This window comes from Manacus candei, unplaced genomic scaffold (genome assembly GCF_025592945.1).
Source record: "Manacus candei isolate 608988 ecotype Guabito, Panama unplaced genomic scaffold, ASM2559294v1 h1tg000050l, whole genome shotgun sequence".
In the NCBI taxonomy this organism is placed as follows: domain Eukaryota; kingdom Metazoa; phylum Chordata; class Aves; order Passeriformes; family Pipridae; genus Manacus; species Manacus candei.
Genome location: NW_026138098.1, coordinates 1,044,490 through 1,066,665, shown reverse-complemented (window position 1 = coordinate 1,066,665; position 22,176 = coordinate 1,044,490). Strand labels below are relative to the sequence as shown.

Below are 22,176 nucleotides of genomic sequence, written 5' to 3'. Positions count from 1 at the left end.
GCCGCTGCTATTAAATAATAACAAAACTAGATGTCTTCATTCAGGCTCCCTCCCCTCCTGCAGGGCTCTCTGCCCGCTCCAGAAACAGAAATAGCGATGCATTAATTACCGGGCCGGGGCTGTGAGCCGGGAGGGGCCCCGGAGCCCAGCGCTGCCTCCGGCCGGGGGAGCCCGGCCCGGCCCGGCCCTGCCCGCGGGCGGTGCTCGGTGCCCGGTGCTCGGGGCCCGGTGCTCGGTGCCCGGTGCCCGGGGCGCGGCGGGGAGGGGCAGGAGGGAGGGGAGCGGAGGAGGGGGCGAACCCTGCCCTCTGCCCTCTGACCGCCGCCCGCAGCATGGGGAAGGCGGAAGCGGCGGAGCCGGCCCGGCAGGCCGGGCGGCGGCGGGGGGGCAGCGCGGCGAGCGGCTGAGCGCGGACGGACGGACGGACGGACGGACGGAGGGACAGAGGGACGGACGGGAGGGAGGGCAGCCTGGCCCCGAGCCCCCCGCCGGCCCCGAGCCGCGACGGGCAGGGACAGCGGCCGCCGGCCCCGCGGCGGAGCGGCCGCGCCCGGGGGATGCCCTGGGGGGCCGGGCCGGGCCGGCGGCAGCGGCAGAGGCGGGCAGGGCGAGGCCGCGGGCGGGCCCGGAGCGGCTGCGGGGGAACCCCGGCCATGGAGCCGCGGGGGGGGCTGCGGGGCAAGGGGGGCACCCGCGGGCTGGGCAGGGACAGCCGCGGCCAGCAGCGCTAGGGGAGGCCGGCAGAGCCCCTGACAGGTGTCCCCGCCGTAAGTGCCCCTAGGCGGCCGCTCGAGGGCTGGCGGGCTCTGCTTGTTGCTGCTGCTGCGATCTTCAGCGATGATGCTGGCGGAGCAAGCCCAGAAGTGGTTCCCAACTCACGTGCAAGTTACGGTCCTTCAAGCCAAAGGTCTGAAGCCAAAAGGTAAAAATGGCAGCAACGATGCCTACACCATCATCCAGCTGGGCAAGGAGAAGTACTCCACCTCGGTGGCAGAGAAGACCCTGGACCCCGTCTGGAAGGAAGAGGCCTCCTTCGAGCTCCCTGGATTGCTCATGCAGGAGAATCCAGAAAAATACATCCTGTACCTGATCGTCATGCACAGGTCGCTGGTGGGGCTGGACAGGTTTTTGGGACAGGTGGCCATAAGCCTGAATGATATATTTGAAGACAAGCAAAGGCGGAAAACAGAGTAAGTGATGGTTGGCTTTCTTTCATTGTAATTTGTATGCCTTGTACGGTTGCACTTGGGGAGGGTGGGAAATAACCTGACCCTCAACGTACTTTGAAATTAAATCAGAACAGTTCTCTGTGAAATGTTGTGGTCAAACTCCTTAACGTCCACAGTTATGTCATTATGGCCTGACCTCTTCCAGAGAAGTTTACTGTAATCACAGTGGTTACCCTGTACAGGGAGGGAGTGTCAATAACATTAACTTTTTTGACAAATTCTTGTGTGTAACGTGAACTCATCACAGCCTGTTTTTCTAAGGATTTTTCTTTATTCTGCACAGGGCCATATCCCCATTCAGCTCCTACCTCAGTCTGGGCCATGCATGAGGCTCAGATGTCCTCAAAGCCTTGTGTTGTTCTCTTTAAAATTGTTTGCTTTCAGTTGCTGCAACCAAGCGTCTTTATAAATATTTTATATTTATGTTTTAGTGGTCAATGAACTGTGACTTAATGAAGGCTTACCACAACAGCACAGTGCTTTGCTGATCCTGATTAATCTTAGGCCGTGATCGTGCAGGCTGCACTGTACAGCAGGCCTCAACAGAGAAGAGTGAAGAGAAATGTCAGCTGTTGTGGTAGCTTCCATCAGTACCTACATAAGCCTTTGTCAAATGAAGTTGCTGTTTGCCAGCAAATTCAGGCACTGGAATGCAAAAAAAAAAAAAAATTTAAAAAAAAGCATCATAGCAGTTAAGCTGAACTGTAAACTTATCTAATTCTCTGGGGTTTTCAACTAAATAGGAAAGTTGTTATAATTCCTAGTAAGGACAAAGATGTCTGGTACCTGTGTAATTTATCCTCCAAAGTCTACGGGAATAAACTGTAGGTATGAGTGTCCTGCAGGCGTGGCTGGGACTGCACGGTTTGGGTTTGTTCTACTTGTGCTTGTCCCACAGAAGTTGTCTAGGAACACGTGGAGACCTCCAGGTGAGGTCTGTGTAGGCAGCGGTGTATGAACACTGACAGATCTTTCTGCAGGGGTTCAGAACTTCCTGCTCCAGATGGTTTTCCTCCTCCAGTGTATCTTCAGTAGAACAGAAAGGCTCTGTAGAAAAATCTCAGCTGTTAAAGCCTGGTATTCATAATGGTGGTGGGTCTACGGTGAGGTGCTGGGCTTGGCATCAAAGTGACTAAAAGATTGGCATCACTTGTCTGTCACTGACTGTGCTGGGGTGTGAACTTACAGGAGGATGGAAAGGTGGAAATCCATGCAGCAACACCAGCCAGGTCTTGTTCATCAGACAACTGTTTCTGCAGAGACCACCTCAAACCCTGGTCCTGCTTCTGTGCAGTGGCTGAGGCTGAAGGAGCACCAAAGACAAGTCAAAGCTGTCTTTGCCCTGGTGTTTGTTTGCATTTGTAAACTACATATTTACCAAAACAGGATGTTAACAAACCATATAATAGGAAAGAAGAGGCTCGTGCTGAATATCTTGTGACTTCATTGTCTGGAGTATTATGCTTTTTAATTGCTTATCACTTTAGGGACAAACCAGTTATCTTGATGCAATACGTGGTAATGTCTGTAGCCTTGGGGTCTTAATTTCTGTTTATACTTGATTCAAGAAGTTTCAGTGCTCTTCAGACATGCATCTTAAAAATTCTTTAGTCATTAGTTGTAATTATCTTGCAAGTCAGTAGGTGACTGCCTTAGTTGCAACACCTAAATGCTCTACAGAAAAAAAGGGGAATGAATGAGGAAGGAATGCTACTAAATGTAAAGGCTATAAATATAGGTAGAAATATATATTCAGAAATTGGAGGGAAATATGTAATTATTCGTGTGTTACTGTGAGTAACAAAACCTAGAAAAAGAACCATAGGCTCTTGCACCAATTTTGGCAAAAATAGTATTGGAGACTTACAAAATTATTCCAGAAATTTTTGAGTGGGATCATTAACATAGTCCTTGTGATAGTTAAACAAAACACTCAGATCTCTGCACTACTCATATATGAAGTTATGCAGGGCTTCCTAGGTGTTCTTTATTTTTTCATTCCTTTCTCTAAGTGTGAGAGAGGAACTCCTGCTATGGGAAGGTGCAGCAGTTCTCCCAGAGCACTGCTGGGATCCCCGGGACACCTCACGTTCCTCGAGCTGGGCTGTGCAATGTGGGGCCGGGGGGGGGGATTTTTACAAACAGCCTGAGTCCTTTCTTCAGGAGTTCCTTGGGCATTTAAGATTGCAAATCTTATTAAAAGTTGATGTGTGTTAGGCTTCTAGAGCCGAACAGCCGTACTTGTAAAAGTCTTATGTAAGTGTAAAAGTGTGGCTGGTGGGGTTTTTGGCAGCGCGTACTCGCTTAGTGCCGATTTAAATTCTTATGAGCCACTGAAAGTCCAGTTCTCCCGTTGGTGTCTTTAGGTGCTTAGAAACCTCAAGAATGTCCTTTCTGAAACTCACTTTTGAAAATAAAAATAACTCTGAGCCCTGAAGTGCGTGGATGCTTTGGAAGTTTTCACGGCTGTGTGCTCGTGCTGTTGCTGTCCCCTCTAAGCATTACTTGGACATGTGGGTGCAGGGTTGGGACGTGTGTGCAGGAGGGCAAACTTACAAGAATATATTTGCAAATGTGATCTCAAACAAAGCACTCTTTTTTTGTTTTCCTTTTATTAAATCCTTTTTGATACAAAATATTTCTAGTCCTGTGTTGGCAGTAAACTGAGGGTAATATATTTGGACCTGAAGGCCTTCTAGCTGTGACTGTGGTGTGGGAACTGAGACACCCAGTGCCTTTCCCAACCAAGTCCAGAGCCTTTGTTACCAAAGTTTTCTGAGGGTTGAAAGCTATATTCATTGTTTCAGAAACACTAATCTGTTTTATTAAGCAATGTTTTTACTTTCAAATATGTTCAACAGGCTTGTGCTGTTATTAAATCCAGAGTTATTTTCTTATGTTGATGTAACCTTAACATTTCTTGCTTTGTTTGGGGATGAATGAGATCCAGTTATTTGATGAAGTGTCTATTGGTAATATTTCTACTTTTTAATATATTTAATAGCTTCCTCTTTCCAACACAGCTGTACATATGGTGCTGTAGGAGACAGACTCAAGAGTCACCAGGGTATTGCAAAAAAGATATTTAATATTCTGCACAATGCTGAACCCTGTCAGCAATTCCCTAGTGCTTTTTTAGTAAGGAGGTATGAGAAGTGAAGGCTACCAGCTGATTTCGAATTCCTAGGAAGACCATGGAGTGTGTGACATTTGGCTTTTTGTATATTTTTTTGATTTAATATTTTATAATTTGGAAGAAATAAATTTCAAAAGTCACTGCGGATTCGGGAACATTATGTTAGGGAAAAATAATCCTTTTTTTTGCCTGTATAACTTTTTTTTGCTATTCGTCACATCTTAAGAAACATACTCGCTGCATTAAAGTTTTCAGGCAGAGGCCTCATGATAGGATTTGCACATCTTGTGTTCTAATAAACTTGCTCTGGCTCAAGAGCTAATGAAACAAAGCCCTCTATTTACTACAACTCCTAGTGAAAGTTTTGTGTGCACCACAGTGCAGTGGTGCAGTGTCCTTTTCCTGCTGAAACTGGTGATTTTGGGAAGTATTAAAAATAAGTATTCCTGGAACAGTGAGATCCAGCTGCGGCTCAGATGGTCCCTGACCAGGTCTGTTCCAGGGACTTCATCCAAAGCATCTGCAGGATCCCAGGTCGTGTTCTTGCCCTCTCAGTGCAGAGATGCCCATCACCCTGTGCAAGGTTGTGAGGTTGTAATTGGAAATGGACAGGGACTTCCCACTTCTGCTCTTTTCTCAGAGCTGAAAACTAGGCTGCAGATGTGGAGAGATTTTAGTGAGGTTTGTCAGCAGTTCAGAAAGCTTGGGAGATACTGCTTGACTGGAAGCATATTTAGCATAAGTTTCCGAATGTTACATTTCTGACATGACTTTTATTTCTTGCAGTGGCGTCGTGTGAGTTTTTTAATTCATCCTGAGAAATACATGACAGGTTTTGTGGTCTGCTCTTGCAAAATAAATATACCTCTTCTACTCTTGCATTTGAAATGTAAATTATGAGCAACAAATGTGCTGTTTTAAAGCATGTGTGCTTTTTTGTAGTAATTTCAGTTCAGTTATAATTCATGGTTGCCTTAATGCTGCTGATAATCTGACTGCACAGCATCAAAACAAATTTTTGAATTACCGTGGAATAAAAAAATACTCATTTACTGACATGTCTTAATTTATTGAAGTATTTTCCAGTTGTTTTTCATAATGGCTGTGCTTAGGTTTTTTTCACCTGTGGGCTAAAAGAACACAGCAAGAGAAGAACAAATTTCTGTTAGCTTTCACCATGATGTTACTTATTTCATCAGCTTTTGCTTCATCCTTGTTACTAATTCCACTCTGTTTATTGTCCATTCCTTTATTAGCTTTCCTGGACAGCTAATTTTATTGTATGTTCAGCTGATTTAAGATGCAGCTCTTGTCTGGAATGTTATAAATTTGAGGAGGCAGGAGATGCAGAGTTACTATTTCTTATGGAAATGTCGGAGGAGACATCTTTATTTGTGATTTAATTCCTCTTCTCCCCGGCGTCTGTAATACCTCAACAACACCCCCCTACACACACACTCACAAATTGCAGCACTCTTGTTAAAAACAATGCTTATTTGAGCACAGTGAAGGAATCTTGGCCTCATCTAAGAGACTTCTCTACTTACATTGATCATAAAAAATAGTCAGAACCAGCTTCTCAGCAAGCAAATAGAAAGAACTAATGACTGACCACAGTCACTGCCCCAGTGCTGCTGAGCTTCCTGGAAGATGTGCACATTGTGTGTCTTCCTCCAGATTGATGTGAATTCTTTCCTGGCAGCCTCCTGCTTGGATATGAACAGGTTCCATCTTCAACTGCCTCTTCTCTGTCCTCTCTCTCACCTGTAGCAGCACAGGCAGGAGGAGGCACTGGAGTAGGTGGCTTCAAATACAACTTGAATTATGAACAAGCAAACAACTGGTAAATTGTTAGTATGTTAATAATATTTCTACAAAATATAGCATACTATTATGTACTAATTTTTAGTCTTAAATTTAGGTAAAACCAGAAAAATGCATTTTAAGTGATAAATCTCAGTAGCAGTGGAATTAGCAACCTGTAACAGAAAATGTCAAAATGTTGTCATTGAAGCAAGAGAAGAATCTTGTTCCACTCGAGTCAAAAATGGGAAAAGTAGTGACTGAGAAATTTGTTAAAGGCACAGAAATAAAGAGGAGCCTGGAGATTCCATATGAGTAGTTTTGTGGCACCAGTCAGTAAATGTAAAAAAAATGAAGGAAGGTTAGTAGTGAGGAACAGAAGAGAAAATGGTTATGGGAGAAAATAAACTTCTGCCCAGTTGTAGCTTTATGGAATTATAGTGATATTTTCCAATTATCTGGTAATATTCCCAGCATTTACATTTTGACAACAAATGCATGCACATCCTCTGAGTAAGTCATAGTTCTGAGTCAGAGTCTAAGTGCCATCTGGATTGAAATGCTTCCCCATTGTCTGTGCACGCACACACTGAAATAACTGGCCTTAACTCTCATACCTGCAGTTATTTTGTTTCTAAAATAAAAATATTTGCATGTAGCCTTTAGCCAAAATCAGAAGTAAACTAAGACCACTTTCATTACTGTGATTGCAGTCGATGTTGGCTGACTCCATAGTGAGGGTGTTGTGATGTCTGTCAGTTCCCATATGTTTTGTGGTGTTACAATGTCACTCTGTAATATTTATTTTAAACTCTTACTTTGAATATGTCGTTTCACTTGGCTTCCAGAAAGTAATAGTATTCATCTTTGTGAGTGTCATCACTTATTTTAATAAATAATCTGTTTTCTTCCTAATTTCCCCTCATGCACAATGTCTGTGCTCAGCCCCTTGCCTTAATTTTCCTACTTGCTGACTTTTGGGGCTGTCTCTCAGTGTGGTATCAGAATGATTTATCACAAAACATACTTCTGCATTTTTCAAAGTGCATATGCTGCTAATGAAAATGTCAGTTGTGGGCTGTGGGTGCTGTTTTTTTTATCAATTAGCTGTGGACATTTGTGTTAGTGGAGTTTTCTGAAGCAAGTTTCTTCAGTGTGTCTGGGTTGGTAGTAGTCATCTTAGATGGAGAAGTACTTCTTGCCTGTGACAGTAATGGACATGTTCTGCCACTGGCATTCTGATGATCTTTTATAGGTTTAGAAGTATTTGCTGCTATAGAAAATACCCCTCGTTCCTGTGTAGCAGATGAAGGGTGTTTAGGTCAGGATGCTGATTTCTACGTGTAAAATCAAGGTTAGAAGCCTTGCAGATGCTGTGACGATTATGGGGCTTTTTGAAATACTCCTTCAGTAATTTGTGAATTAAAATACAGACTTTGAAAAATTCTTTGGGTGCAAACTAATGCTTCCAGCAAAACAAAACTACATCAGCTCAATAGATAATTATTGAGTAGAGTGAAGGCAGAGCAGTGTATTTGAGAAGCAGGGAAATGAGTGAGAAAATTCCTTCAATACTTTCCAGCTTTGGCACTGGCAAGAAGACGGAGTCAGGAGATCATCTGTCATGCACAGGTTGAATTTTCTGGCTGGAAGACTTATGATTCCTGTTGGAATGGGTAGACAAGTTACTCAGTGATTTTGGAGGCAGTTAAACTATATAATTAAAATGTAATTGAAATTATGTAGTGGTTTTTCTTACCCATGCTGTTACTGTTTTTCTTACCCACAGTCAGCCAGTGCTGGTCCCTGTTACATGGTGAGCAGAATAGGCTGAGTGATACTTCTTCAAAGGAAAGAGAGGGATGTGACTTGGAACTGTCAAATTCCATGGCAGATTTGGGGGACAAATTAAATTTAAAAAGGGGGAGGCAAAAAACCAGTTGAAGAAAATGTGTTGGAAATGTCAGTACATTTGTAGATCACTAGCTATTTAAATGGAATAGGCAGGCCAGAATTTTGTAACTTGCTCATTTATAGTAGCTTATTTCAGTTTTCTCCTTCACTCTTCCTGCCTGTCTTTAGTAAGGTAAAGGGTTCATTGCTGCTAATACTGCACAATTTACTTTATGGTATGCAGAAGGTGGTTATTGTCTTTGCTAGAAAAAAAGGGAGTTTGCTTTTTCTACCCCTGATTGTAGATATGGCCAAACCCAGGGGGTTTTATCATGATTAGAAAGTAGCCATGTTTCTTCAGTTAAAAGTTTAGCTTTTCAGGACTGCCTGGTCAGCAGGATTTTTCCTATTCAGCCTTGAATGTTGATCATCTCTTTGCATGTTCAAAAATTGTCAGCATACAGAGTGGCAATTATGTAAAAGTAAAAATGATCAGAACCCCGTGCAAGGCAGGCAAAGCCCATCAGCACACTCAAAAACAGATGAGAGAAAGCAGCAAGGGTTGTTCTGATGGAAGCCATAGGGAAAAATCCGAAATTAGGGGTTGTATGGAGGACGTTGCCCTACAGAACATTGGAAGGTGAGAGCAAGAAGTATGAATGTGATTCAGAAGGCAATAGGGCTTCCTTTGAAGTTGGGAAAATTTGCCAGACTTTGTACAAGGTCTGTTTAAATAAAGACTGTCTGCAAGACTGGATGTAATATTTGGTTATTAAATAAAAGGGCATCTGCTCTCATAAAAGCCACCCTGTTTTGTTCATGTGTGTTATTGGCTATTTTCCTACTTTGTACAGACTTTCTATAGAATCAGCTCGTGGCAGCCTGACAAATGGAGCATTTACTGTGGCTAAAAGTACTGTAAACAAAACCAAAATAGCAAGTTTTATTGGCTTTTATAATACATTACAATTTCTTAAATTGGCAGTGGTATAGTGGAATTTGGTATTTTAGGACCCAAATGTTGTTATCTGCAAGCAGCGGACTTCATTTTCCAGCTCTTTTTTTCTGTTACACACAGTGCTGCCTTTTCTGTTTGTTGCTCACACCCATGTGTTGTCAAAACAGATTCTAATAAGAAACATTTACAGGCTCAGTTGCTCGTTCACGTGCAGCTCCACACAAATGCGTTGCCTGCATTTGTTCTCATCTGTTTAAAAAAGTAATTAGTTGCCTTTGAATTTGAGGGAAATCATGATTCAAGTCTGCTTCTCGTATTGTCTTGTTATGAGCTGAAGCATATGGGACCTTCATTATAACTAAAACAAGATAAACTCTCCAAGGTAACAAAGAAACCTCCTTGAAATGCCTATGAAAATTAAATATCTGTCTTTTATACAATGATCTGATCCAGCAATCGTTATTCAAATAGAAATTCCACTGAAGTCCAGAGGAATTTTGCTGGAGTAACAGAGTTTGTGACTGAATTCTGTTGGAGTCAGCAGCAGTGTTGAACCTGGTCCCAGCAGGTACGAGGAGGCTCAGTCCCGTGTGCTCTTCTGGTGTCTTCCCTGGGTAAGGGGAGTTCCTTTGTTTTCCCAACTTATTTTTAGTGGTGAAGAAGTGGTGAATTTCAAAATATTAAGTGGAGGTATTGCTGTTAGCAGGTGAGTACTGGCAGTGGCACAGAGTGTTTGGTGATTGATGATAAGAATGCCAATAATTGAGTTAAATTAATTTTTAAAATAAGATACTTTCTTCCACACAGCAAAAACTTAAGAATTTGTGTCTTGATATTGTTCTAAAACAAGTTAACAAGTGTCATACACCAGTTTCAAGCTTTGGTAGTTCCTAAGTAGGAACATAGGAAAATTCAGCAGTCTGATCAGAGGTACAGTATTAATGTTTAAGACCCGTGAGGAGAGGGGAAGAGGGAATAAGGGAATGTTGTGTTACAGTGTAGGCCGAGCCATTACATTTAAATGTCAAAAAGTGAGGTCCTCTCTGCCTATTAAGTCTCTTGAAATACTCATGAGCCTTATTTGTAGTTATGTGTATATTTAATGTCTGTCTAAGGAATCATGGGAGCACTTTCTCAGTTACAGGGTGATTTTGGGTTTGAGCTTTTCTCTGCACAGACAGGATCTCTCTGAGCAAGGGCTTGCCCATTATGGCTGTGTATTTTTTCATATTTTTTTAAGAAAAAATGTGAACAGATTTTCTTTTAAAGGAGAGTTTTAAAGAAAGTAGGCTGTCTTGTCTTCCCATTTTTGCAGTATTATATAGCACAAAAAACTTCCTTGTGGTTCTGGTGTGTGTGTTTTCTGTAATGAGTCTATAGATGACTTAGAGTGTTTCTGGAATCAGTTACCAAAGAAGTGAAACGTTATTAACTAAAAGGAAAAACGATCCATCTTCTTCAGACACATATTTCAGGTTTTGCATTTCATTTAAAATACATAAATGAAGTTACCTCACAACAGAAGAAAAACTTTCTTCCTAAAGGTTTAATTATCCTCCTACTGGTTTGAACTTCTGGGTCTACTGGTCTGGATTCATGTTGTTCAGTGCCAGGACAGAGGAGGTCTGATATATCTTAATTATTCTGGTTCAGTATGAAACATAAAATCTTGTGGACATCACAAAGCAACAAAAAAAGGCTTAATACTCTCTATCCTCATGTTATTTCTTTAGTGTGTCATTTTTAGAAGTATTTTCTCAACTCAAATAACAGTATCTCTGCCTGAAAATTTGGTTTCAGCTGTCACCTTTAAAAATATTTATGAAATCTGAAAGGAAATGGAGGGTTATTTTTCTCCTTTCCTGACCTTGTTTTCTATATTTGACAGGACTGAATAATGTATGAATAACTGTGCAATCAGTTTTGCATCTGTGCCGATAGGCAATTTAATTTCTTGGTCTCCAATTCAGGAGTTACTTCCTCATGGTGATGAGCTGCTCTGTTAATCTGTGTGCATACAATTCTGCTGGCAGTGGGTTTAGAGCATTCCTTTGGAGCTGCTGGATCTGAAATGTGCCCTCGTGCCCCTTTTGAAATAGGGAAGGGCTGTTGGTGATGGTTGTGGAGAAGGGATCATCTGGGTCATTCATTTGGGTGAAGCTGTGGAGGGAAGACTGAGCCAAAATTCTGCAGATGCTTCCATGGGACAATGGAGCACAATAGGGGATGAATAAGACACTTGGATAATGATAAAGCTTTAGTTGGACCTGGCAAGGAAGCACACTTGGCTTTTTGAAGCAGATGATCACACCTTTGATCTCTTTTCAAGGAGTGGGGATTTACATCACAGTTCCAAAGCCTGTGGAAATATTTCTGAAGTTAATCCTGCTGGTGACCTGCAAAGGAGAGGATGGCTGTAGATGCACCTCTGTGCTCACAGCTCTGCACCTCATGCTCCTGGAGTTGCTGTCAGCATCCCTGGGGATGCAGTTGCAGAACTGAAATGGTAGTTGGCTGTTCAGAGGTCTCAGACATCTCTTTGCTCATGCAGTTGACATAAATGTTAACCAGCGGTCAGAAGGAAGGAGTAGAGGGGAAAATGTTTGCTAGTGTGTAAACCTGAGCAAAACCAAAGGAGAAAAGGTTACCAGATGAGGGAGTTGCCACATTAATATACGTTATATTAATGTACATTAATACACATCACTGATAAATATAGAGCACTTGAAAGCTATCAAGTGTTCTTTAAAATAGCAAAATAAAATGTAGCTGTATTTATCATTCACATGAGGTACAAATTCTCCTTCACAAGCAGATGTGAGCCCATTAGCTTTGATGAAGTTTAGTAAGCTTCCAGGGTTGCTGTTGGTTTTCAAAGCAGGTGAACACTGTGAAGAGCTCCCTACTTGCTTAGTTATTTTCTGTTGCAAAAACGAATATAAACAAAGAAGTTTTTCAGTACAGGAATAATTGAATCTTTGATACAGGATTTGGGTTTTCATCTTTCAGATTATACTGACCCGATGCATTAACCCACTAACCAGAGTTTAATGAGTAACCTCCAGAAAACACAACTGAATTTGCTCTTTTTCTCCTTTAAGGTGGTTTCCTCTAGAGTCCAGACAAGGGAAGAGAACTAAAGACAGAGGAGAAATAAAGGTCAATATTCAGTTTATGAGGAATAACATGACAGCAAGTATGTTTGATTTGTCAATGAAGGACAAAACCAAATCCCCTTTTGCTAAACTAAAAGACAAAATGAAGGGTCGGAAAAACGATGGGACGTTTTCGGACACATCCTCTGCAATCATCCCAAGTACTCACATACCTGATGCAAACATAGAGCTGTGTAGTGGGGAAGTACAGATGAAATCCAAACCAAAAAAACCTTTCCTTTTGGGACCTCAGAGGTTGTCCTCAGCTCACTCGATGTCGGATCTGACGGGCCCGCACGTCTCCTCCGAGAGGGTGAAATCCGGCACCGTTGGCTACTCCCACCTCTTCAGGCGCCAGCTGGAGTCCTTTGGCTCCGTGGATGAAGGGGGTGAGTAAAACTCATGGCCACTACAAACACAGTTCCCTGCTATTAGGGCATTCAAAATCTGTTTCTTCAGTTCATGAAGCAATACAAGGCCAAAAAGTAAATAAATATTGCTGACCTAGTTTTTTTTTACTTCCTTTAGTTGGTGGTAGCTCATCATTCCTACTTCTGAGCATAAGAAATTACTTATTTTGTGAAAATATATGATAATTTAGCTTTTCTTATGTTCTCATTTGAGAGTATATTGTAGTGAAGCATTGCATTCTGGGAATGTAGGCAAAATAACACCTTGTGAGAAAAAAGTTTAAATAAAAAGTTGAAAACTATCACCAATTTTTAAATGTGATTTATACAAAGAACTGAAAGTACCTTGCTGTGTTCAAAGTTATTATGCAGCAACAGACTACTATCTCTTTCTGGAATGGCTCACTAGTCATAGCTGTCTCTCTGTAGAACTTAGTTTTCACACAGGAAACAAAAATTTCCTGTAGTGTCTATCTATAAACATTTCTGAACCACAAAGTCAAGCTGTTAATTTATTTTTTTTTTAAATAGCTTAGTTACTCATCAGAATTTTGAACTGACACTCCCTTGCAGAGGTCCTAGATCTGAGCTAAACTGGGTTTTCTGCATGTCATAAACTGTGGTACTGTGTCTATTGATAATATACTAATGACAGATTGTTTACAGGGAGTCTAAAATCTCCACACAGAAGGACATTAAGTGTTGATACTTCTAAAATGAACCAGCTTGACAGCACGGTTGATGAAGCTGCACTTGAAGCACAAAATGACCCATTTACCAATGTGAGTGCTTCGTTACCCCAAAAATTTGCCACACTGCCAAGACAGAAGAACCCGTTTGAAGAGAGCCCAGCAACGTGGGATCAGAACATAAGTCTGTTCTCCAAACCCGGGGAAATCAGGAGAGAACTGAAGAAAGAGAAAAAGGAGAAAGTTAGTCTTTTTGAAAGAGTGACTGGAAAAAAAGATGGCAAGAGGTCAGATAAACTCAGCAATGGGGGATCAGACAGTTCCACTGACCTGAAATCGCCCGGGGTGGTCGGGGAAGCTCATCAGGAGAGTTTTGATTATGAGCCAACTAATCCCTTTGTGACGAACTTCAAGCCCACAAGCATGTTGCCATCTTCAAGGTAGGCTTCAGTCTGATATCTTCAACATGTGATATAAATGAAAATGTGAAGTGTTGAGGAACACCATCTTTCCGCTTCATATGCCTTTATATCATTGCTTGTCTGTTTCTGAGTAAAAGTTATAAACTTTTTATATAATTTTCTTCATTTTGAAGTGACTTTTTATTACTATTTATTACTGGTTTTATTACTATTTATTTTATATGTACTGTGAATGTTCTTGGGTACTTGCATCTGTGGAAGACCTTGTTTGTGCTTCAGAATGGATTCTTCCTGAAAGTCTTCTGCTTTCACTGAACACTTACTGCTAATTATTGCATTGCCCAAAGTCAGGCTTTTAGAGGGAAAAATTTCAAATCTAAGGGAAGAATAAAATGAAATAAATAAAAGAGCAAAGAAAATGTGAGTAGTGAAAACAAGTCCTGTGGATGTCACTGTGTGAGGGGAAAAAAGAGTATTTAGGTTCTATATGTTAGAGTACAAGAATTAAATACCATTTTATTTCTAACTGGGGACATCCACATGGCCACCCACCTCTCTTGAATTCCTTTGGCTTTCTGTGGATGGAAATCCTTGCACAAGGCAGCAGTTCAGGGGTTGAGCAGAATGAATTAAGTCCCCAGGGCTGATAAGAAAGTTTGATTTAAATAATCCACTTTAATCTTTGTTTGTCTATCAACACTTTACTTGTTGTCCTTAAGAAAAAAAAAAGTGTAACCCACAGTTAGATTTCTTTTTGGCCTTTGTTTACTAGTGAGGAAGATACACTCTCTGTCTCTCTGTCCATATACTGTTCCCAATAGATAAATGTTTAAGAAGTTAAATAATTAACTTTTATTCATTTGCATTTTTTTAATGGTATATTGTATATTAATGTCCTTGTTTTTTCAAGGTAATGATTAATTTCTATTTAAGGACTTAAATTTGGTAGAAAATGCATTTAAAATTAAAATGCTCCAAACTGTAATCTTAAGATTGGAAAATAAATCACTGTTTTAAATGGAAAATGTGTTCTAACAAATTTTCCTTCTCCTGTGTATTAATTCCTTAATTAATGACATGGGAGTAGTTTCTTAAAAAGAAATAAGAACTTGTTTCTTGTTATCTTGTTCTTTAAGATTTTAGAACAGGGTGATCTTATTGTATCTGAACTCAGTTTTATTCATAGTTAGAATGCATGCACTCCTGATTTAACCTTAGAATAATTTTCTTAACAAAACTAATGGTGGATGTGAATTAGATAAATGGACTGAACTGGAACTGCTGTAGAAAAGATTCAGTTGTTAGAAGCTCACACAGACTTCAATGAATTATCTTCTTAGTGTCTTCTGTGAGTCAGGTCAGTTCCTAGTGTCTGCAATAACATGTTTACAGGCAGTCCTGGAATATTAGTTATTTAATAAAGGCTTTCTCTGGATTAGAGGAAGGTTAGGTTGTAGCTTGGTTTGTCAGAAGTTAAACTTCCGTTTAAATAAGCTGCTTTAAAGAGAAATAATTTAAATAACAATTAAAACTACATAGCATTTAATTTTTTTAAAATGAAACACTGTATTCAGGCAGATGCTAGATATAAGCAGTGAAATCTTTTGAAGTTCTTGAATGCAGCAAATCTTGATAAATATAAATCTTTAATGGTAATCATGATGGACTTCTTTTTCTTTATTTTGTAATTGAAAAGCTCATCACAGTGCCCATTCAGAAGGACTCTAGTCATTTGTTTCCCTCTTTATATGAGAGTCTCTTTTACCAGTTCTTGACTTTTATGTAAACATAAACTTTTGATAAAACAAATAGATATTATTTTATTTTCAAAAAGAAAAAAATAAACGTTTTGACCTTTTCTACAAGGCAGCTATTATGGAATAGTATCTAGTGTGCAATAATTTGAGTTAGAAGCTCTTGATTTTTATGTGTTCCATTATTATGTTCTGTGCAAACCTTTTAGACTTAGTTTACTTTCTTTCAAATGTATCTTGTACAATTATTTTCTTTTGAAGTAGAAACTAATACAAAATGTGCATATTTAATAAGTTTACAGTTTGAGTTTACCTTTTATCTGTGGAGGATTTGTCGAAGAGAGTCCCATTTTTAATTTTTTTGAACTAGTAATACTGTAAGAAAGAATTGCATGAATCTGTGGGCACAAAATACATGAGGCTGGGTAATGAATTCAGTATGCAGAAAGCATGGACAGGGAATTTAGACCCTGAGTTGGTTTTTATTTACTCAACATGCTATTAAGCTCTTTTGGATGGATCCCATTTCTGCAAGCAAATCAGGCAGTGTGTTGTTATTAAGGTGTGTCCCAGATGAGTGTTCTGCTGTGGGGAGGTGTTTGCTCGGCACTTGGATCTCCCAATTAACCCAGTTAGCTCAGCCTTGGTGTGAGGGATGGAACAGTCCTGGGGCTGTGAGCTGGGCTCCTGTCTGACGAAATTCAGCTGGAAGGTGGGTCCCAGGAGCACACTGTAACCACAGAAGGACAGTCAGTCTGGGGGACCAGGCTGGAGATAAAGCAAAGTGGAAGGAAAAAAAAAAAACAACAACAAACAAACCACAACAACTCTTCCTCCAAAGAAAACCCCTTGACCCAAACCAACTCCTCCCTGTGTGTGGTGTGGGTGTGACCTCTCAGCAGTGATGGGGCTGTGCCTGGGAACTTGGTGGGAGGCTCTGCAGTGACTTTGGGGGGCTCTGGGTCGGGTCCTAATTACCAAGTCCATCCTAATGAACTGTGGTTGGTAAGTTACTGAGCAGTAAATTGTGGAGAACATCAGTGCTGGGCGGGTGAGCTGCAGACAGAGCTGCTGAATAGCCCTTCACCCAGCCCATCCTTCCTTCTAGCTGAGTGTATGCATGCTCTGTCACTAATTACTCTGATGTACTAATCTTCATTCTTTTCATTAGTAAATCTGCCACGTGTTTCTCAGCTGATGATACAGAAAATGTAGAAGTGGTTCAGCAACAGTTACGGGATTTATTTTTTTCTAAAAGCAAGTGTCTCAGGATTATTTGAAAATCATTATTTATTTTTGTTACTATTATTTATTATTTTTCTTTCAAGGAGGTTTAAGAAGTATTTTGGAAAAGCAAAAGAAAACCTGCTTGGTTTGTATATAATACTAGTTATCAGGAAATCACAAAATATGGACCTCTGATTTCTATTAATCTCTGACCTGGCAAAGGCTTTTTCTTTGGCTTTGGCAAAATCACCTAGATCTGTAAAATGGGGATGATATTTTGTTACCCCCTGGAAATGCTGAGTGGATAAATTAGTATTTTTTAACATTTTTATAGATATTGTATTGCAGTATTACATAAGTGTTAAGATTGAGGGGTTATATTGTTGGGTGTAGGCGTAATACAGATATTTATGAGCTGACTTCCTGACAATTTAAAAATGCAGGAGTCTCATAGTGAAACAAAAAATGCTATTTTAGCAAATATTACAAAATCTGTTGGTTCCAGAGGTTTTATATCATACAACCAGTGAAGAATTTTTAAGCAAACAATATGTCCAGTGTTCTTCAGGCCAGCATTTACCAAGGACAGCTTTGTCTTCCTACTTCTTAATCCACTGCTTTGAAACTTTGACCTAATATTGCCTTAAATTGAATTTGTTCTTACAATCACTGCTATTGTCATGGCTCTCAAGAGGTTAATTTGCAGTCAGAAGCCACGTGGATTTTGTATTGAACACAGTTAAAGAAACTGAAGGTTGTTTTGTGCCATAACCAAACCTGGTGCATCATTTTTCTGAAATTGTTTTTGTTTAGGAAAATACATGACACCACACTACAGGCTAATAAACTGATGTGCAAATTTCTCAATTTACACCACTTGACAAGTGCTAAAAGAAAAGCATCTTTAATTTTAATGTGTTATTAGGACCTTTTTAGAGAGATTGTACAAGTTATTAACAAGGTCCTCTGAGACAGGAGACGGGTAATTAACAAGACCTACAGAAAGAGAGTTTAGGTAATTAATGAGATCGTAGGCACTGGACACAGGGAGACAAACAGACCAATATTTAAAGCTGACAGGTTGTTACTCGTCTGATCCAATTGCAGATCTGGGAAACTGGATTGATAGGTGTTTGGGAGCTTTCTACTAAACATTGTATATAATGTTATACATAATTATGTATATAAAATACATACACATATACAAACAAGGTAAGTGTGTGTCTGTATATACATATATATGTATGCACATATAGGGAGAAGCATTAAAAAACCCCTTCTAAAATATGACTTCTGTTAAACTTCAGAGAAAAGAAGATAAAGCTTGTGCCTACGTACAAATTGCAGTTTATCTCAAGTTCTGACAGTAGGATGTTACATTCTAACCAGTGTGGAAGATGGGATTGTGGAGGAGAAAGAAACCTGTGTCTTGCTGGGATTCACTGTAACAATTATGAACCATGCTCATATTTATAACAGTCCCTGGTCAATTGGAGCATAAATTATAAAAATACTACTTAATATTTTTTTCTGTGTTCTCTTACTGCTTGAGTGTTTTTTAAAATTTGCAGCTCAAAAAGAAAAAAACCAGCAACCCAACCCTTAAACTGTTTCTGCTTTGTCATTTGTGAATGTGGTTATTTTCTTCAGCCTTGTGCTCTCCTCACATGTGGCTGTTGGAGCTGCCTGCCTCTCCAGGGGCACCTGTGCCAAACAGTTTCATTCTTCCTCATGGAGGAATATTTGAAATCAGCAATGTCGCTGCACTGGGACAAGTTCATTATTAGGCTGGTTAAAAAACAAATGAGGTGCCATGAAAACACGAGGCTCTTGGTAAGAGCAGTGTGTTTGTATCCTGTTGAGTTTAAAGAACAGCTGGTGTCTGCTCCATTTCCACAGACATTCACATTTTGTGTGTGTGATGGTCAGCCAGCCACAGAAGCTTTGCCAAACCATGGTGTTCCCCTGCCTGGGTCACTGCTTGAGCTGAATTAGCAGGTGCCTGTCCCTACTCAACTGTAAAGTAAAACCTGTTCCCTTAAACCACGCTGAAGGTCAGTTATTAGTGCAATAACTCCAACATCATCAAGGAGAACTGACTGTTAAATGGGTTCAATCCTATGTAGTTACTGGCCACAGCTCCATTGGAATGACCCCCAAAAGTTGCCTGATCAGAGCACAGGGTTGTAATGGTTGTATATTTATTTGCCAAATAGATCATCCAGTGTACAGTACAGTTCACTATTTCTAATTTTCACATGCCTTTTTGGGAAATGTTCTTCTCTCACGAGTTTATTACTGTGCTTGCTGGAGTAATAAAGTCTGTTCTGACATTTTGGCATATTTATGTCTCTGTTGGTCAAAAAACGACATCAGGTGAATTATGCTATTTTTAGAATTTTGTTTCCTCTGTCAGTGGTAGCATGTCTTATTTTAAGAGCAATGCACTTCTGCATTGCTTTTCTTGAAATGAGTATATTTTTTTCAGTTCTCTGTGGAAGTTAGACTAGACTTTAGTCAGTCTGATCTCTAGTCAAGGTAAAATATTGATGGACTATGCCAGTGCTTTAACTGTACTGTAGACTGTTAATATTTGTTAATTCAGCATGGTAAAGCTGTCAGTAGAGTATTATTTCAACAAAAGAAATACCTTGCTGGTGCATGAGAGGTAAAGGGATATTACAAAGCAAGCAGAAGCCATGCAGGGATTCTTGGTCTGTCCTGCCAGGTCTGTTACCATCTGGTTTAGAAAGATCACTGCATGTGATGAGAGAATAATGAAATCTTTTGCAGAGCTCCTACAAAGCAATGGGCACAGCATTTGGGGCATTACTAAGGGGAGTTGGAGCAATCAATTCTTGCAGAGATATTGTAGAAATACTTAGTATTAATCTTGACTTTTCAGAGTCTTCATCAGAAATCACTCCTAATTAGTTGACTGTTTTGGGAATACTCCTAGGAAAGTTCATCCTGCTGGCTGCATGAAGAGATTTTTTCAAGCTTTCACTGTCTGTTGGTGCACATTAAGGCATATGAAATCTTTTTTGAGAGCACACATGAGCCACATTATCTTTCCCAAGGGAAAATGCATGGCCTGTTCTATCTTATTTTACAAAAGAATAATCTAATAGTTATACTCAGTTTATTAATAAGTGTAGAGATGATGGGCAATTCTTTTTTCTGTTTCATTATAAGAGCTAAAAATTAGTTCTATTTTTTTAATAATTTAAAAATGGTTCTGGAAGTTTCAGTATAAAATTTTACTTTAGGGTTGTTTGGTTTTTTGTTTTTGTTTTTTTTTTCTTTTTGTTGACTTACAGATCTCCAATAATAGTGTCTTCTAGTGAAGATGCTGGCACAACTTTTAGTATGACAGTTCTTTAGTGGTCTCTAGAGAATAAAATTTCATTAGCTTTTTTAACCATAGCACAACTGCTTCGTAAAAGAAAGAATTTTTATGTATTTAAAAATAATAACTTTTAATGTAAAACTGTTGTTGCTTGTTTCCTGAAACTGTAATTATAAGTCAGCTGAGTACACTTTATGAGATCACTTTTAATTTTAGAATGTCTTGTGAGTCCTGAATAACAAATGAATTTGCACTAGTAATGTGTCCAGCAGTGTGCAAGTGTTATTGTTTTAAAATACTACTTGTTTTTTGGCAGGAGAAGTCCAGCATTCTGGTAGGGCTCATGCAGGCAGCAGTGCCAGACAACTCAGATTTGGTCACCAGCCTGTTGTGGATCCCAGTCCATGTGTGTTTTCAGAACAAAGGCAAAATTCTGTTAAATTCTTCGAGTTGATTTAACTGAAAGTTTTTGTGCTTCTGTGTAGCTGCATTGTGTTTTTGCTGCTGTAAATTTGAAATACACGTGAGCCCCAAGAGAAGAGGCTGCTCCCCTGAAGGGTGTGTTGTTCAGGGCCAGGATGGAGCGTTGTGTTCTGAGACTGGAGCTTCGTCTCGTGGGACTTCTTTATCTCATGGAACTCCTTCATCTCGTGGAACCTTCTGCCCCCTTTGAAGGGCAGCAGTGTGCTCCTGAACAGACCGTTTCCAAAGGAGTCTATGGAAAGAATATGTAGCTTGAAAACAAATGATTTGCAAGAAAAGTAAGCAGAGTTCAGGTTTTTCGGTCTGTTTTCTTCACTCTTGGCATCAGGCTTTATAGGAATATTAAGAAAACAGAGTGACAGCAACAAAACCTGATACTCTTCTTGTGTTCCTCTGGACACAAGCTCCAAAAGGCCATGGAACGTGGCTTGACAGCAGAACAATTTATGGAGTGCAGTCTGTGAAGTGATGTTCCCCAGAATCTAATTGCAAAATAAGTGGTAATATGCTTATTCTGTACTTACTTGGCTGCCAGACATGACAGTCATTCCATCTCAGAATATAAAGTGAGGTCTGCAGTGCCAGGCACAGCAGGCCAACAATATTCTGTGGAAGGCTAAGTTTCTGAATTTCATTAACTGTAGCTGATTTTATTCGTTTCTTTTGGTTTGTTTTTTTTTTTTAGTGCATTGGTAATAACTTAAATGCCATCCTAATAATTTAAGGGTTTGATATATGTTGTGAGAATCCAAAGAAAAATACATAGGCACTGTAGTTAAGAATCAGTCCAAAGACCAAGAAGTAGGAATAGGAACATATTTCAACTCTAATGGAAAATGAATATGGTAGAGCTTTGTTAATTACCTGTGTGCAGACATTCCATATTAAAGGAAAAAACCTGAAACCTGGGCTTATTATGGGTATTTTACAGAGTATTAACATAGATTTCAATACTTTGAATAGTGATGATTAATGTAAATATCCTAATTTTAATTTCTAATAGTATACAGTGCAACGATCACATAACTAATAGGAATAGAAAAAGATAAGTAAAAAGCTTTTGCTCCTTAAGAAAATACACTTTCCATGGAGCATAATTTAGGAGTCTGATTCCCATTCATTATGTTGTCAGAGTAAATGGTTCAGGCACTAAAATGTTTGATTCAGTTATAGGAAAGATTTCATAAAGATTGTTTTAATCTCTAGGCATTCAGAAGCTAAATATTTAAGCAGCCACTAGACCTAATGTTTGAATTTTTAACTACCATTAAACTTCAAAAGACAAAATTACAAGCTGCACTCATAAACCTGAACTTGTGATACATCCCAAACTCAACTCCACTGAGTTGCAGTTTCTATACAAACTGTAAATTATCAACAGGCAGTGTGAGTATTTAACTACCAGTAAAAATAGGTGTTATTAAAAAAAAAGGTAAAGTTTCATGTAATTCTAATGAAATGTATTTAAATAGGGAAAACAGCAATAAAGTATAAAACAATATGCTTGCTATGGTTATGAAAGAGTAATCCAAAACACTCTACAGAATCAGCACTGCACTATGTCTGTCTCCATTATTAGCTTATACTATTTTTATTTCTCATTGCTTTCACCCCTCAGGAACATGGTGATAGGAAAGGATTCTCATCTCAGATGGGCTAAAATTGACA

General features: G+C 39.7%; 1 protein-coding gene across 1 annotated transcript in view; it reads left to right on the top strand.

Moving 5' to 3' along the window:
* The first annotated feature begins 665 nt into the window (after positions 1–665).
* The window catches only part of RAB11FIP2 (RAB11 family interacting protein 2), a 33,237-nt gene continuing 11,726 nt past the window's right edge, over positions 666–22,176 (top strand). The window contains exons 1-3 of the mRNA XM_051800397.1: positions 666–1,190; positions 12,121–12,563; positions 13,251–13,713. Coding sequence (XP_051656357.1) covers positions 838–1,190; positions 12,121–12,563; positions 13,251–13,713 — 1,259 coding nt within the window. The 5' untranslated portion in view covers positions 666–837. The remainder of the gene's footprint in view (positions 1,191–12,120; positions 12,564–13,250; positions 13,714–22,176) is intronic.